The 16,860-nt window shown below is 46.7% G+C and overlaps 1 protein-coding gene across 1 annotated transcript in view; it reads left to right on the top strand.

The window, feature by feature from the left end:
- The window catches only part of TAF1B (TATA-box binding protein associated factor, RNA polymerase I subunit B), a 254,378-nt gene that overhangs the window by 141,629 nt on the left and 95,889 nt on the right, over window positions 1-16,860 (top strand). The window contains exon 9 of the mRNA XM_082252374.1: window positions 2,617-2,764. Coding sequence (XP_082108500.1) covers window positions 2,617-2,764 — 148 coding nt within the window. The remainder of the gene's footprint in view (window positions 1-2,616; window positions 2,765-16,860) is intronic.

The raw sequence follows: 16,860 nt of genomic DNA, 5'->3' as shown, positions 1-16,860 counted from the left end.
AAGTTAAATTTGTTAGCAAAGTCAAAGACACTTTGCAAGTGAGTAAAAAAGATTTCTGGAAAGGAAAACCCTGCAAGTAAGCATTTAAAATGCTTAAGTATTCTGTGCATTTTAGGTTTGTGGCAATGTCTTTTTAGGCTAGGTTCACACCTAATGCGGATACGGCTCACAGCAGGGGTCCGGAACGTCCCTGTTCTCTATTTCAGGGACCAATCCGGCCCAAATGTTTGCCTGAATTTGGACCCTGAAATGGAGCCAAAGAGGCACAGGACCCCTGTACAATCCGCTCTGCAGCAACCGCGGAGATGTGTGGACCAGCTCCATCTCCTGTAATACGAATTGGATGCAGGGAAACAAACATCCAATTCACATAACTATGAGCCCAGCCTTAAAGTGATATTAAGCAGCCTAAAACTCGCTCTACTTTCCAATTGAATTTTCAGCTTAGTTGGCAATCCAGAGCGTTTACCTATCTAGGTACCACTATCCTGGGCATACACAAGATTTTTTTGCCCTTAATTCAGCTGACTTATGAAAATCAGACATTTGACTGAATTGCGGCAGGATATCCAGGCTTCTTGGTTTGGTCGCATTAATATATATGTACACTTTGCTCCCTTGCGATCAGGTTTACTTGGCGCCGCGGCCCCCCCCAGACTAAAGCATAAACTGCTTTTTTACCCCAAATCAGTTGGCGGGCCGGGCCTCCCAGATTTTGAAATCGATCATACCTCTGCGATTGTCTCTTGCCTTCTGGAATGGTTCCCTCATCCTTTAAATAAAGCCTCAACCTTGGTGGAACAGGATATGTCTCCTGTAGACCTCCGTGCTCTGCTATGGAGCTACGATACCTCGTATAAGTGCCTAGTTAGACTTTCTCCCCTGACGGTGGCCCTGCTCAAAGTCTGGTATTGTAAGAGAGGTTGTTACTCGCTTTCCTCATACCCATGCCCATTAACCCTAGTATTGGAGTGGGAGTGTGACCGTAATCGTCCTTTTAGGTCACAGATCTTCCATATTTAAACAGAGATTTATAATGAGCCTCTCACCCCATTCCCCCTTCATAGCTCTGTTGTCCATCCTCCCGGGCACAGTTAAATCCCAGAAATCAAGCTTACTTCGATTTTTCCCTTCTGCAGCTAGACAACTAATTTCCAGAAACCAGAAGAGTAAATCCACCCCACCCTTATCTTTGTTGGTAAGTGAAGTTAATGATATCATGCTCATGGAGGAGATCAAGCAAGATAGCTTGATAATTGGGAAAAATTCACCAACATCTGGTTCATATGAATGCAATACTCCTCTTCTTAGAAATTGAGCAATATAATTCCTCAATAGATTCTACCCCCCTCTTCTTTATTTTAATTTTTTTTTTTTTTTTTTTTTACTTCTCACTCCAAGAAAACTCGTCTGCACTGTTTTTTCTCTTTCTTTTTTCCATCTTTTCTTCTCAATTCTTTTGCTATACTTTTTTTTTTCTTCTGATTCTTACCATGAAAATTATTGAGCACCTTTTTTTTTTTTTTTTGCAGTTTGGGCTGCACGAAGGACAAAATCCTTGACCATCTCTTTGCAACTACCTTTATTAGTTTAATTATTGTTTACTGTACTCCTATACCGCTGTTTATCTTAGTTCTTAGTGCTTAGTTGTGGATATCAAGTCGACCCTCCTTGAGAATTTTACAATATAGTCACTGCTCCGCTAATTATTTTCACGTGTATTTGAACTCACTCATTCTGAGTGACTGTTTATGTAACCTTCTAAAAAGTTGTCAATTAAAATATATTCAACCCTAAAGTGATATTAAACACTTTTTTTTTTTTTTAATTTAAATAAAAAAGCGGTTATACTTTCCTGCTAAATTCAAAAATATTGCATAGAGCGGTGGCTTTCCTCCTCTTTTTCACTCCACTATCGGCTCTCTCTGCTTCTCCTTCCTAGGGGTACCCCCTCAGCATGCCACATGCTGAGGAGTCACCTGGGCTATGTGCAGTTTGTGCAGCCGGTGACGTACTCATGCCGTCCTTTTAGAGCTCTGTGCCACAGTTATGACTCCCATGCTCATGCATCGGAGTGACATTATCATGGAAGCCCTGTCGGCGGTAAAAAGCTCGCTGCCAGATGGCTTTAATCCAAGGTAAGTATTTCATATTGTACTAGTATGCAATGTTGGCGAACCTTGGCACCCCAGATGTTTTGGAACTACATTTTCCATGATGCTCAACTACACTGTAGAATGCATGAGCATCATGGGAAATGTAGTTCCAAAACATCTGGGGTGCCAAGGTTCGCCAACACTGCTCTATAGCAAGGAATGTACCCGCCTATACCATGTTTTTCTTCCAAACATTGTATACAGTAGGCATAAAATGTCTTTCTGTTATACCAAGGTTATTGTTATTTGCAGCCCTGTTTCTGACCCAGTTTGGTCATATGTGTGCAATGTGACCTTCACTTCTAGCTATGAAAGTCGTTAATTACCAGGATTTGTATCCAGTCTGTGATAGGGTATTATACAATGAAGAAGACATGCTTTATTTTTCTTTGCTTATGAGTTCATTAAAAAGTTCTAAAACAAAATGTATAATTTTTTTTTTTTTTTTATCTTTCTACAGTCCTTCCCAGTGTACAGAGAAATTATTGAAATGACCCATGAGCTTGGAGTATTGCTAGATCTACCTTGCTTTCCATCAATCACAGAAACATGTTTTTTTCATCCCAATGTGCTGTGTATGAAATACCTTATGGAATTCAACTTGCCCGGTAAAACTTTTCTTTCTAAAAGTAATATAAAAGTTTTTTTTTTTTGTTAATCCCTGAGACATGACAAGTGATTAAAAAAATCTTCCCAAAGTAAGGGTGACATGCCCAAGCTTGTGAAAATTTTCAAAACTGAGTATTTGCATAGAATATTCAGTATTATTGGAGTTGTATTGTATGAGGTTTTTTTTTTTTTTTTTTTTTTCTTATAAAGCTGAAGGCATGGTTAGGTACCTTTTTAATATATGGTATATAGAGATGGGCTCAGGCGTGTTCGGGATCCTAGTCCCAACCCACCTGCCCGATCCCGCCAGGAAGCCGACACTGCACACTGCTAATCGCAGGCAGTGAGACATTTCCCGGTCCGCGGCTGCACAGACTGGGCCCCCGGACCACAGCTGAGCCCATCTCTAATCATATAATTAACAGGCTTTGTTAAAGATTTAACAATTTATCTTACAGTTGGGTGAATTTAAAGCGAGCACATTTTTGAATTGTGATGACTGTGATTTTTCTCATTTTTCCTGGCATGCCCTTACATATTTTTGTTATAATAAATATTGAAATTGATAGATTAGCTACCAAAGAAATTTTCCTCTGCCACATTACATTACTTTTTCTCTTCACTAAAGGGTATGCAGACCATAAAGCTGCCCATAGATACATTGACATTCTGACGGTTCAGCAGGGACCAGTCAAATTTCGATCCATCGATGACTATTCCTGCTCCCACTCGAAAGAAGTCAAACAAAACTGTTGGCAAACTTTTGGCAATCAGCCTGGTGCAACCAATAGGCCGTCTGTTTATTTTGACAGCAGAGCAGTCCCACTGTCAGAATACTATGGCCCAGCAGGGAGGATTAACCCCCATCTATCTTGCTGTGTGGATGGGGGATTCCATTTGATTTTTTTTCGATCAGCCCCCAGGCGGATCAAAAAAACAAGGCATTTATGACCAGCTTAACAGTGAACTTCTATTCTCTGATCCCCCTTTGTCTATGAATATATATATATATATATATATATATATATATATATATATATATATATATTATATATATATATATATATATATATATATATATATTGTGTATATATCCACAAAAATCCAGCACTTTCCCCCTTGTCGAGACAGAGCTTTCCTTGTTTACATAGGCAGAGATCCGTCCTGTGTCTCTCCTTGTTGATAAGCGGGTGCTGGCAGACATCCATTGGCCTTCACCCACTGATTGGCTTCTGCTGTGACTAATCACAGGAGAAGCGGCATGTTCGTGCCTCCTACCCGGAAGTGCAACATCAGGTATATACAGCCGTGGCCAAACGTTTTGAGAATGACACAAATAATAATTTTCACAAAGTCTACTGCCTCGGTTTTTATGATGCCAATTTGCATGTACTCCAGAATGTTATGAAGAGTGATCAGATGAATTGCAATTAATTGCACAGTCCCTCTTTGCCATGAAATGAACTTAACCACTTACCGCATATCAACGTAGGGCTACGTCTGTAAACTTTGCGGGCTTATACCGGGATGATGCCTCTAGCTAGAGACATCATCCCGGTACCGTGGTTTGAAGCCGACGGTCGGCTTTCCGTCGGTAACGACCGATGCGGCTCGGGAGACGCTCGATCGTTACCCGGGGGGGCGGGAGGGGACGTCCCCCCCCTCCCGCCGCCTTCCGTGGCTTTGCTCGGGGCTCCCGTCCCACCGGGAGCCCCGAGCACCCAGCCGGCACGTCCGCCGGCTGGATGGAGTCCCGATGAATGCCGGAAACGGCATCGATCGGGTCTCCGATGACGTAACCCGGAGGCGGCGTCCATGACGTCACATCCGGGTTACTGTGCTGCAAAAGGCGGCAAATTTGAAAAACGGCTGTATGCAAAAATGCCGTTTTCGGCGTTTTGCATACAGGGAAGTGTAGTGGAGGGGTCTAGGGTCTTTTAGACCCTCGATCCCTCCATAAAGAGTACCTGTCACTACATATTGGTGTCGCAAGGGATGTTTACATTGCTTGTGACAGCAATAAAAGTGATCAGATTTTTTTTTTTTTAAAAAAAACCTGTAATAAAGTTAAAAAAAAAGAAAAAATAAATAGGAAAAAAAAAATTTAGCCGTCACCGTTAGCTCGCTCACAAAAAAAACGTATACGCAAGTCGAGCCGCGAATGAAATCGCTGTTCAACCCACACATGTGAGGTATCACCGCGATCCCCAGAATGTGGGCAATAATTTAAAAAAAGAGCTACACTCTAACTCTAAACTGGTAACCGTTAAATAAATTTAAAGCGTCGCAGATTGAGATCTCTATTGACCGTAGTTTGTCGCCATCCCACGGGGGGGGCGCAATTTTAAACCGTAACATGTTTGGTATCTATTTACTCGGCGTGACATCATCTTTCGCAATATACAAAAAAATGGGCTAAATTTACTGTTTAGTATTTTTTAAATGCAGTGAAATGTGATTTTTCAAAATTTTTCCAAAAAAAATGGCGTTTTAAAGACCGCTGCGCAAATACCGCGTGACAAAAATTTTTGCAATGGCCGACATTTTATTCTCCAGAGTCTTAGCTAAAAAAATATATATAATGTTTGGGGGTTCTAAGTAGTTTTCTAGGAAAAAATACTGGTTTTAACTTGTAAACAAAAAGTGTCCGAAATAGGGCTGGGGCTTAAGTGGTTAATCCCAAAAAACATTTCCACTGCATTTGTGAAGAAGGCTTCAGGGTGCCCAAGAAAGTCCAGCAAGCGCCAGGACCGTCTCCTACAGTTAGTGCAGAGCTTGCTCAGGGATGGCAGCAGCCAGGTATGAGTGCATCTGTATGCGCAGTAAGCCGAAGACTTTCGGAGAATAGCCTGATGTCAAAAAGGGCAGCAAAGAAGCCACTTCTGTCTAGGAAAAACATCAGACTGATATCCTGCAAAAGGTACAGGGATTCGACTGCTGAGGACTGGGGTAAAGTCCCTTTTTCTGATGAATCCCCTTTCCGATTGCTTGTAGTATCCGGAAAAAACCTTGTCTGGAGAAGAAATGGTGAGTGCTACCATCAGTCCTGTGTCATACCAACAGTAAAGCATCTGGAGACCATTTATGTGTGGGGTTGCTTCTTAGCCAAGAGAGTGGGCTCACTTAGAATTTTGCCTAAGAACACTGCCGTGAATAAAGAATGGTACAAAAACCCCCTCTGAGAGCAACTTCTCCCAAGCATCCAAAACAGTTTGGGGACGAATAATGCCTTTTCCAGCATGATGGAGCACCCTGCCATAAGATAAAAGTGATAGCTAACTAGTTTGGGGAACAAAACATCAAAATTTTGGGTGCATGGTAAGGAAACCCCCCAGACCTTAATCCAATTGAGAAATTGGTGGTCAATCCTCAAAAGGTAGGTGAAAAAAAAAACACAAATTCTGACAAACTCCTAGCATTGAGTATGCAAGAATGGGTTGCCGTGGCCCAGAAGTTGATTGACAGCATGCATTGAGAATTGCAGAGGTCTTCAAAAAGAAGGGTTAACACTGCAAATATTGACTCTTTGCATAAACTTAATGTAATTGTCAATAAAAGCCTTTGACATCTATGAAATGCTTGTAATTATACTTAACCACTTGCCTACAGTGCACTTTCACCCCCTTCCTGCCCAGACCGATTTTCAGCTTTCAGCGCTCTCACAATTTGACTGAGAATTACTCAGTCATGCAACACTGTACCCATACAAAAATTGTGTCCTTTTTTTCACACAAATAGAGCTTTCTTTTGATGGTATTTGATCAATACTGGGTTTTTTATTTTTTGTGCTATAAATAAAAAAAGACTGAAAATATCGTGAAAAAACGCATTTTTCTTTGTTTCTGTCATAAAATTTTGCAAATTAGTAATTTTTCTTCACAAATTTTGGCCAAAATTTATACTGCTACTTATCTTTGGTAAAAAAAAACCAAATAAGTGTATATTATTTGGTCTTTGTGAAAGTTATAGAGTCCACAAGCTATGGTGCGAATCATTGAAAATTGATCACACTTGATCACACCTGATGTACTGAAGGCCTATCTCATTTCTTGAGACACTAAAAAGTCAGGAAAGTACAAATACCCCCCAAATGACCCCTTTTTGGAAAGTAGACATTCCAAGGTATTTAATAAGGGGCATGGTGAGTTTTTTGAAGTTGTAATTTTTTCCCACAATGCTTTGCAAAATGAAGATTTATTTTTTTTTATTTTTATTTTTTTTACAAATTGCCGTATTAACAGGTTATTTCTCTCACACAGCACATGTATACTTGCAACTACACCCCAAAACACATTCTACTACTCCTCCTGAGTATGGCGATACCACATGTGTGAGACCTTTTCACAGCCTGGCCACATACAGAGGCCTAACATCCAAGTAGCAGCGTCCGGCATTCTAGGAGCACAAATTACACATATCATTTCCTGACAACCTATCGCACTTTTGAAGGCCCTGGAGCACCAGGACAATGGAAACCCCCATAAAATGACCCAATTTTGGAAAGCAAACAGCCCAACGTATAATTTTTGAGGCATAATGAGTCTTTTGAATATGTCATTTTTTTCCACAAGTTTTTGGAAAATGTGGAAAGAAAATGAAAACACATTTTCTCTTACGTCCTCCGACAGTCGCCGCCTCTTCATATTCGTCACATATGGGTATTAGACTTTGCTCCGAAGGAGTAGCTAGGCAACAGAATATGTTAACAATAAAGCTTTAACATATCCCACCCTCAAGGGGTGGTCCCCTCAGTCAATACCCTCCTACTTCCTGCAACCATATCTCAGTTTTAATATCTAGCTTGTCAGGAGTGGCTGGCTCTCTCTGTGCTGGGACTTTGTCCCAGACTCTTTCTTCTTTTTGATATTTTGTTTGAGTTTTCTCTCTACCTTTACTTAGCTGTTATTTTTGTCAGCATTAGTTAGTTCTTCGGACGAAGAGGATCATGCGGACTGGGTCTCGGGCTGATCCCCCTGGTCGCAGGTCGTGGGTCAGTGGCTTCCCAGTCTGCCATCGAGCGTTCAGCCAGGTAACGCTCCTGGCACGGTGAACGACCCATCCCTGTTCGGTGCAGGGATGATTGGTGAGGTGGCTACCTCACCGGACGCTGTGCGGTTTCTGAACCGCCATTGTGTGCGTCTTGAATTGCGACTCTCCCTGCCTCATGTGCAGCGGCTTGTTCGCCTGTGCGGGTTCCCCACGCCATGTGAGGTAAGTGTGTCTATGTGGGGACCTGTCTGTCTGGGGGGGGTCTCAGTCTGGGACTGTGTAACCTGCCTTTAATCACACTGCTTGTCTCCCTATATCTCGGCTGCATGCTGTGGGCTGCAAGGGGGGGGGAGCTGTATGACACTGAGTATGTCAGGCTGGGCAGTGTGAGGAGCTGTGTGCTGTGGGGCATGTTTTTAATGGCATGTTGGGGCATATACAGCGATCGCTGCGGCGATCTAACATGTATCCATATAATGGGATAATATTGTGTGTGATTTTATGCACTGTGGAGCGGCGATTTCGGCGCCAAACGACGCCATTTTACCGGCGCCCGCTCCGGCCGCATGGTTTACATGCACGGCGGCCATTTTCTTGTAGCCTCCATAGGCTTACATAGAGCGCCCTGGCAGCATCACTTCCTCTCTCCTGGAAGCACCGATCGAGGCAGCAGCAGCAGCGGAGTCTCCTCAGGTTTTATCCTTCTATTCCTGTGTTCCATTGCCTGTATTCAGTCTGTATATTCCCTGTGGGGGTCTCATTGTGCCTGAGTGTGGTGCGGTGGGCTGCGCTTGCCGCGCTTGCTGTAAGGGGGCAGTTAACCCTTGGTTGTCTGGCATACAGGGGCAATGGATTCTCAGGAGGGCAAGTTTCCCACAGTATTGGTGGAAAGCCAGGGGACCGCTGTTTCCCCCCCAGGGGGGGATTTGGCCACTATTGTGGCTGGCCTTGCTGCACAGGGGCAAATGCTGGTGGCTGCTCAATCTACTAAACGGCCCAGAGTTGCTCTGTCCTCTGATTCTGAGGGTGAAGGTGATGGGGCTGTTCTGGCGGGGACCCCCCTATCGGGGTCCCGCTCCTCTCTTGATCTAGTGGGGTCTGAGGTAGAGGCTGAAGTTGAGGGGGTTGATAATTCTCCCCCTGGCTCGCCTGAAGAGCTTGCAATCATGGATGAGTTGATTGCTTCCATTAAGCAGACGCTACGTTTGCAGGACGAGGTGTGTCCCCCAGCTGCCTTGGCGGCTTATGGGACGCAGAGAAAACGCAGGACGCCGCAGGTTTTTCCCTGCAATGCTGATTTTCAGCGCGCTGTTAAGGACCAATGGCGCGATTTGCGCAAGCCTTTTGCGGTACCAAGTAAATTTAAGCTGCGTTATCCTTTCTCGCCTGCCACTGATGAACGGTGGTGTGTGCCTCCGCCAGTGGATCATGCTATTGCGGTTTTGAACAAAGCCACTGCGATCCCTGCAGAGGGATCCCCTGTTTTCCGTGATGCCACGGATAGGAGACTGGAGTCTCTTGCCCGTCATACTTATTCTGTTACGGGTTCTATGCTTAAGGCTCTGTTTGCTTCTCTCATGGCGGCCCAGGCGATCGCAAGTTGGACGCAGATGCTTAGGCGCGTCCTAGTGGCCGATTCGGCCTCGGCGGCGACCCTGGATATGGTGGATCAGATCCACCAGGGTGTCATGTATCTGTGTGATGCGGACCTGGACCTGATTCCGTTGGCCGCGCGTGTGCACAGCGTGGCGGTGTTGTCTCGCCGCCTGGTTTGGTTGAAATGTTGGTCGGTGGACCAATCTTCACGTAAAACCTTAGCCAATCTGCCTTATGATGGGTCTCGCCTTTTTGGGGAGTCCCTGGATGTGTTGATTAAGGGGATTACCGGGGGTAAGAGCACTCTCTTGCCCCATTTCCCCAAGGCTAAGGGGGCTTCTGGGAAGAAGCATGCTCATTTTCGGCCCCCTCAGGGGTCCTTTCGTGCCTTTCGGCCGCACTACAAGGGCAGAACCGTTCAAGGGCCAGGGCTCTCAGAAGAAACCCTGGTCTGGGAAACAGAAGTCCGGCCAATCCGGACCTGCGGCCCATAACAGTTCGGCCTGAAGGGGCGCCCTCACCCAGTTTTGGGGTGGGGGGACGCTTGCTCGGTTTTCTTCAGCCCTGGTTGGCCCGTGTGCGGGACAGATGGGTTCTGGAAATCGTTCGATCTGGTTACAAGATCGAGTTTCTCTCTCGGCCAGAGAGCAGATTTTTTCCCTCAAATCTACAACTGTCTCCAGAGCGCCTGCGGGATCTGCACCTGGCGGTGCGGGACCTGAGGGCTCAGGGAGTGGTGGTTCCGGTGCCTCATCGGGACAGATTTCGGGGGTTTTATTCCAATCTGTTCACCGTGCCCAGAAAGGAGGGCAAGGTTCGTCCAATTCTGGACTTGAAAGCTCTGAACCGCTCTGTGCGGGTTCGCAAGTTCCGCATGGAATCCCTGCGCTCGGTGGTGGCTGCCCTGGTTCCGGGGGAATTCATGGCCTCCATCGATTTGAAGGATGCGTATCTTCACATCCCCATATTCGAGGGTCATCAGAGATACCTTCGATTTGCCATTGCGGAGGATCACTACCAGTTCGTGGCGTTGCCCTTTGGGCTCGCCTCGGCTCCGCGGGTCTTCACCAAGGTGCTTGCACCGGTTCTGGCATTATTGAGAGCCCAGGGCATTTCTGTCCTGGGGTATCTGGACGACATTCTGATTCGGTCTGCGACCAGTCAGGGTCTGGAGAAGGACCTGTCTGTCACGATGCAAACTCTGCAGGAGTTCGGTTGGACGATAAATGTTCCAAAGTCGACACTGAGTCCGTCGGTTCGTCTTCCCTATCTGGGAATGATACTGGACTCGGTGCAGGCGAAGGTCTTCCTGCCGGAAGACAAACTCAGGACTCTTCAGGAGGAAGTCAGGTCCCTCAGGGACGTTCCGAACTCGTCTCTGCGGACGTGTATGAGATGTCTGGGATTGATGGTCTCGGCTTTCGAGGCGATTCCTTTCGCGCAGTTTCACACGCGGGGTCTCCAGGCGGAGATCTTGTCCAAGTGGGACGGGCGACCTCAATCTCTGGATCTTCAGATCTCGTTGAGTCATCGCACCAGGGAAAACCTTCTGTGGTGGCTCCAGTCCCCGTTGGTGTCCGGGGGCAAGTCTTTTCGTCCGATCTCGTGGACGATAATCACCACGGATGCCAGCCTGTCGGGCTGGGGTGGTGTTCTGGGCGTTCTGTCCGCCCAGGGGACCTGGTCGGAGGGGGAGTCTTCCCTCCCGATCAACATTCTGGAATTGCGTGCGATAAGGCTCTGTCTTCATCGCTGGACGGACCGGCTGCAGGGCTGCCCGGTTCGGGTGCAGACGGACAATGCCACGGCGGTGGCCTACATCAACCACCAAGGGGGCACCAGGAGTGCCCGAGCGGCTCGAGAAGTGGCCGACATTCTGTCTTGGGCCGAGACTCATGTCCCGGCGATAACGGCGGTTCACATTCCGGGAGTGGAGAACTGGCAGGCGGACTATCTGAGTCGCCAGACCCTGGATCAGGGGGAATGGTCTCTCCACCCGGCTGTCTTCCAGATGTTGTGCGCGAAGTGGGGTCTTCCAGATGTGGACCTGTTCGCGTCTCGCCTCAACTACAAGGTGAAGAGGTTCGTGGCAAGGACGCGCGACCCTCGGGCAGACGCGTCGGACGCGTTAGTGGCCCCGTGGCATCAGTACAGACTGATGTATGCGTTTCCACCGATTCAGTTGCTGTCCCGGTTCCTTCGCAGGTTACACTCGGAACGCAGCACGGTGATTCTTGTGGCGCCGGACTGGCCTCGCCGGTCCTGGTACGCAGACCTCGTGAATCTGGCGGTCGACGCCCCCTGGCGTCTGCCTCTTCGGGACGATCTACTGTCTCAAGGACCGATTTACCATCCTGCTTTACAGTCGCTGGCTTTGCCGGCCTGGCTGTTGAGACCGAGGTCCTGGAGGAGAAGGGTCTCTCTCCAGAGGTTGTTCATACCTTGATCAACGCGAGGAAGTCTTCCTCGGGAAAGGTTTATTACCGTACTTGGAAGGCCTATTTTGCCTGGTGTGAGTCCAGGGGGTTTTCACCCCGCACGTACTCGGTTTCCCGTGTGCTGTCTTTCCTTCAGACGGGTGTCGATCAGCGTTTGGCGCTGGCTACGATAAAGGGTCAGGTGTCTGCGCTGGCCGTTCTGTTTCAACGTCCCGTGGCTTCCAACTCCTTGGTTGGCACTTTTATTCAGGGTGTGCGGCATCTGGTTCCTCCTAGGAGGGATCCTTTGCCCCCTTGGGACTTGAATCTAGTCCTGTCTGTGTTACAACGTGCTCCTTTTGAACAGATCAGGGAGATCTCGTTGTCTATGTTGTCCAAAAAGGTCGCCTTTTTGGTGGCGATCACTTCGGCTCGCAGAGTGTCGGAACTGGCGGCTTTGTCCTGCAAGTCTCCGTACCTGGTTGTTCATTTGGATAAGGTGGTCTTGCGACCTAATCCTTCTTTTCTGCCGAAACGAGTTTCGGAATTCCATCTTAACGAGGATATTGTTTTGCCTTCGTTGTGCACGAAGCCTAAACATCCAAAGGAGGTGAGATTGCATTCTCTGGATGTTGTTCGGGCGATTAGGGTTTACCTTAAATCGACTGAGTCTTTTCGAAAGACGGACTCCTTGTTTGTTCTTCCAGAGGGTCCTCGGAAGGGCATGGCGGCTTCCGCCTCTACCATTGCCAAATGGATCAGGCAGACCATTGAACAGGCCTATGCCTTGCAGGGGAAGGTTCCCCCTGTGCCTGTGAAGGCGCACTCTACTAGATCTCTGAGTACGTCTTGGGCCTGTCGTCATGGGGCTTCTGTAGCCCAGGTGTGTAAGGCGGCGACTTGGTCGACCGTACACACTTTCACAAAATTCTACAAAGTAGATGTTCAGGCATCGGCGGATGCTTCCTTTGGCCGCAAGGTTCTTAGTGCGGCTGTTCCCTAGGGTCCCTTGTTGGGGACTCCTGGCTGTTGGGATAAGTTTTGTATCCCCTGGTTTTTTGTCTTTTCCTGGGTTGTTGCTCCTGTTGAGCACTTATTTTTGCTGTTGCCCAGCTGGTTTCCTTCCTTTGGTAAGGTTCCTTTCTTTGATGTGGAGACTGCGTTGCCTTTCGGCGCGGATGCGTTTCCCACCCCTCATGTTTGCACTGCTTTGGGACGTCCCCATATGTGACGAATATGAAGAGGCGGCGACTGTCGGAGGACGTAAGAGAAAACGGAATTTTTGTAAAATCTTACCTGTAAAATTCCTTTCTCTGAGTCCTCCGACAGTCGCCGCCCCCGCCCCTCTTTTGGGGTTTGAATGTATACTCTACTGCTATTCCACTAAAACTGAGATATGGTTGCAGGAAGTAGGAGGGTATTGACTGAGGGGACCACCCCTTGAGGGTGGGATATGTTAAAGCTTTATTGTTAACATATTCTGTTGCCTAGCTACTCCTTCGGAGCAAAGTCTAATACCCATATGTGACGAATATGAAGAGGCGGCGACTGTCGGAGGACTCAGAGAAAGGAATTTTACAGGTAAGATTTTACAAAAATTCCGTTTTTTTTACACAAAGCTGTCCATTTATGAAATATTTCTAACACATCGCATGTACATAGCAAAACTTGCACCCCAAAATACATTCTGCTATTCCTCCTGAGTATGGTGATACCACATGTGTAACACTTTTTCACAGCCTGGCCACATACATAGGCCTCACATCCAAGTAGCGCTTTACACAAAGTTGTCCATTTATCCACTTTAAGACTGGGCCTATTTTTGACACTTGGTGTTTACAAGCTAAAATCATTTTTTTTGCTAGAAAACTACTTTGAACCCCCAAACATTATATATTTTTTTTTTAGCAGAGACCCTAGAGAATAAAATGGAGATCGTTGCAATATTTTTTATCACACCATATTTGCGCAGCAGTCTTCCAAATGCGATTTTTTTGAAAAAAATTCACTTTTTTTAACTAAAAAATAAGAAAACAGTAAATTTAGCCCAATTTTTTTCCATAATGTGAAAGATAATGTTACGCCGAGTAATTAGATACCCAACATGTCATGCTTCAAAATTGCGCATGCTCACAGAATGGTGCCAAACATTGGTACTTAAAAATCCCCATAGGCAACATTTTAAAAATTTCTGCAGGTTACTAGCTTAGAGTTACAGAGGAGGTCTAGGGCTCAAATTATTGCACTCGCTCTAACGATCGTGGCGATACCTCACATGTATGGTTTGAACACCGTTTACATATGTGGGCGGGACTTGCGTATGCGTTTGCTTCTGCGCGCGAGCTAACGGGGACAGGGCGCTTTAATTTTTTTTTTTTCCTATTTATTTTATTTATTATTTTTTTATTTTTACACAGTTTAAAAAAAAAAAATGTTTTGATCATTTTTATTCCTATTACAAGGAATGTAAACATCCCTTGTAATAGAAATAGGCATGACAGGTCCTCTTTATTGTAAGATCTGGGGTCAAAAAGACCTCACACCTCACAACTACACTAAAAAAGAAAAAAAAAAAAAAAATTGTTGAAAGAGGAAAAAAAAAAGGAAAAAAAAAAAGCGGCCCTTTAAACCGGTTGCTAGGCAACGTCTTTTGACGTAGCTCCGGTCCTCCAAGACCATAGAGTTGAATGAGGGCCATTTTGCCCTCACTCGACTTCCTGTCTCTGAGGATCCGGGACCGGATAGTTTTCCCCGCTGCCGGCGGGTCCGGTAAGCTGGGAAAACGTCTGGGACGTGGCAGGAGGGGGGGGGGCACCTCTTCCCATGCACCGTAAGGGTAATTCCGCAGTGAATCCGCCACTGGGACCACCCTTATCTGAAAGCCGACCGCCCGCCGTTTCAAAAAATACCGGGGTTATGGAGGCTATCTGCTGCCATAACCCCAGTATTTAGCTTTTAATGGCCGACGCATATAGTCGTTAGGCGGTCAGTAAGTGATTGCATGTATATGGCAAACAGGTGACGATGACTGACGGGTGACAGGTGACGATGACTGATGGGGTGACAGGTGACAATGACTGATGGGGTGACAGATGACGATGACTGATGGGGTGACAGGTGACGATGATTGATGAGGTGACAGGTGATGATGATTGATGAGGTGACAGGTGACGATGATTGATGGGGTGACAGGTGACGATGATTGATGGGGTGACAGATGACAATCACTGACGGGGTGACATGTGACGATGATTGATGGGGTGTCAAGTGACGATCACTAATGGGGTGTCAAGTGACGATGACTGATGGGGTGACAGGTGACGATGACTGATGGGGTGACAGGTGACGGTGATTGATGGGGTGACAGGTGACGGGCGATGGTCACTGATGGGTGACAGGTGACGGGCGATGGTGCACGGCGGTACTGATGGCAGTCTCTGGTGACCGGTGAACTTTAGGCTATGTTCACATGTGAGCGTAGCGATCGCGGGCAGAATCACTGCGATTCTGCCCGTGATCCAGAAATCATTGCAAATCGCTGGACGCCTGTGCGTTGCCCGTGATTTGCAATAGCACCCCAAATGCTGTGCGATGTTGCTGCGATTTCCGCCTGCCGAATCGCGGTAACATCGCGCAAACAACGCATGACGCTCCAAAGAAACTCTTGTACCTTTTTTGGGCGTCATGCGATGTTTGTGCGATGTTACCGCGATTCTGCAGGCGGAAATGGCGGCAACATCGCACAGCGTTTGGGGTGCTATTGCAAATCAGGGGCAACGCACAGGCGTCCCGCGATTTGCAATGATTTCCGGATCGCGGGCAGAATCGCAGTGATTCTGCCTGCGATCGCTACGCTCACATGTGAACGTTATGGGTGTCAATTTCTGGGCACTGATGAGGTGACTGTTGGGTGACAGGTGACATTGGGGGGGGCTAAAGACTGTGTGGGGACCTTTATTAGTGTGATTTTTACTTTGTGACATGTGTACAGAGCAGTAACTCACTATTTCTAGCTCTGCTCCCCTCATACTGGAAACTGTATGAGGGGAGAAGAGCTAGTAACACTGAGTTACTGCTCTTTGTTTACATTTTGTGATCGGCTGTGAATGGATTCACAGCCGATCACATAGTAAACAGTCACTGTCAGTGACTGTTTACTACCGCTGGTGACAGCTGTGTTCCTACGGAACACAGTGCCACCGACATGACCGCGCTCCCGATCGCGCATGCGCGGTCATCTTGTGGGCGCCTTCATTGTGATCGGCTGTGTCATTGGAACACAGCCGATCACGTGAGAAACAGCCACGCCCATTGGCTGTTTCCCCCCTGCCGGTGACGGGGGGTGTCCCGGGGACACCCCGACACCGGCAGTGCAGGGCGGCGCGCACGCGATCGCGCGCCTGCCCTGCTTAAAGTGCCGCCGTCCTATGATGGCAGTCCAGGATAATGGTCGCACCGCTCCGCCGTCATATGACGGCGGGCGGGCGGCAAGCGGTTAAGTATACCATAGTAACATCTGATTTCTAAAAACACTGAAGCAGCAGACTTTGTAAAAATTAATATTTGTGTAATTCTCAAAACTTTTGGCCATAGCTGTATACGTGATTCTGCACAGCGCGGCCACCCTGTAGTAGTAAATTTGCTATAGGGCGGTCGGCAAGTGGTTAAATCATATGAATTCTAGATTTCTATTGTGAGGAATAGTCCCAACACAACCACTGTGGGGCTCGACAAAGCAGGAAACGGTGGCTGTTTATTTTATTTTATTTTATTTTTTTCAAGAAAATAATCTTTTATTGAGCTGAAAAAAATGTTTTTTTCATATTACAAACATTTTGAGAAAAAGGTATAACAAGAACATACATCAGAGCACAAGATATAACACAGTTCCATACAGTCAAGATGTAGAAATTCACATACAATCAGGTCATGGTCAGTTATAAGTGCAACTGTAGTAGAGCTCAATCACAGTATAACTGGTCAGGTAAACAAAACCATCCTAACCGCAAAATAGTGTGCGTTTTTGAGAGGGAAACAGGGAAAGGAACAAGGGGGGAAAGGGGAACATTTCCACTGGAGAAAATATAGAACTA

This window comes from Pelophylax lessonae (genome assembly GCF_965119305.1).
Source record: "Pelophylax lessonae genome assembly, chromosome: 3".
Lineage (NCBI taxonomy): Eukaryota > Metazoa > Chordata > Amphibia > Anura > Ranidae > Pelophylax > Pelophylax lessonae.
This window is presented reverse-complemented; position numbering and strand designations above follow the sequence as displayed.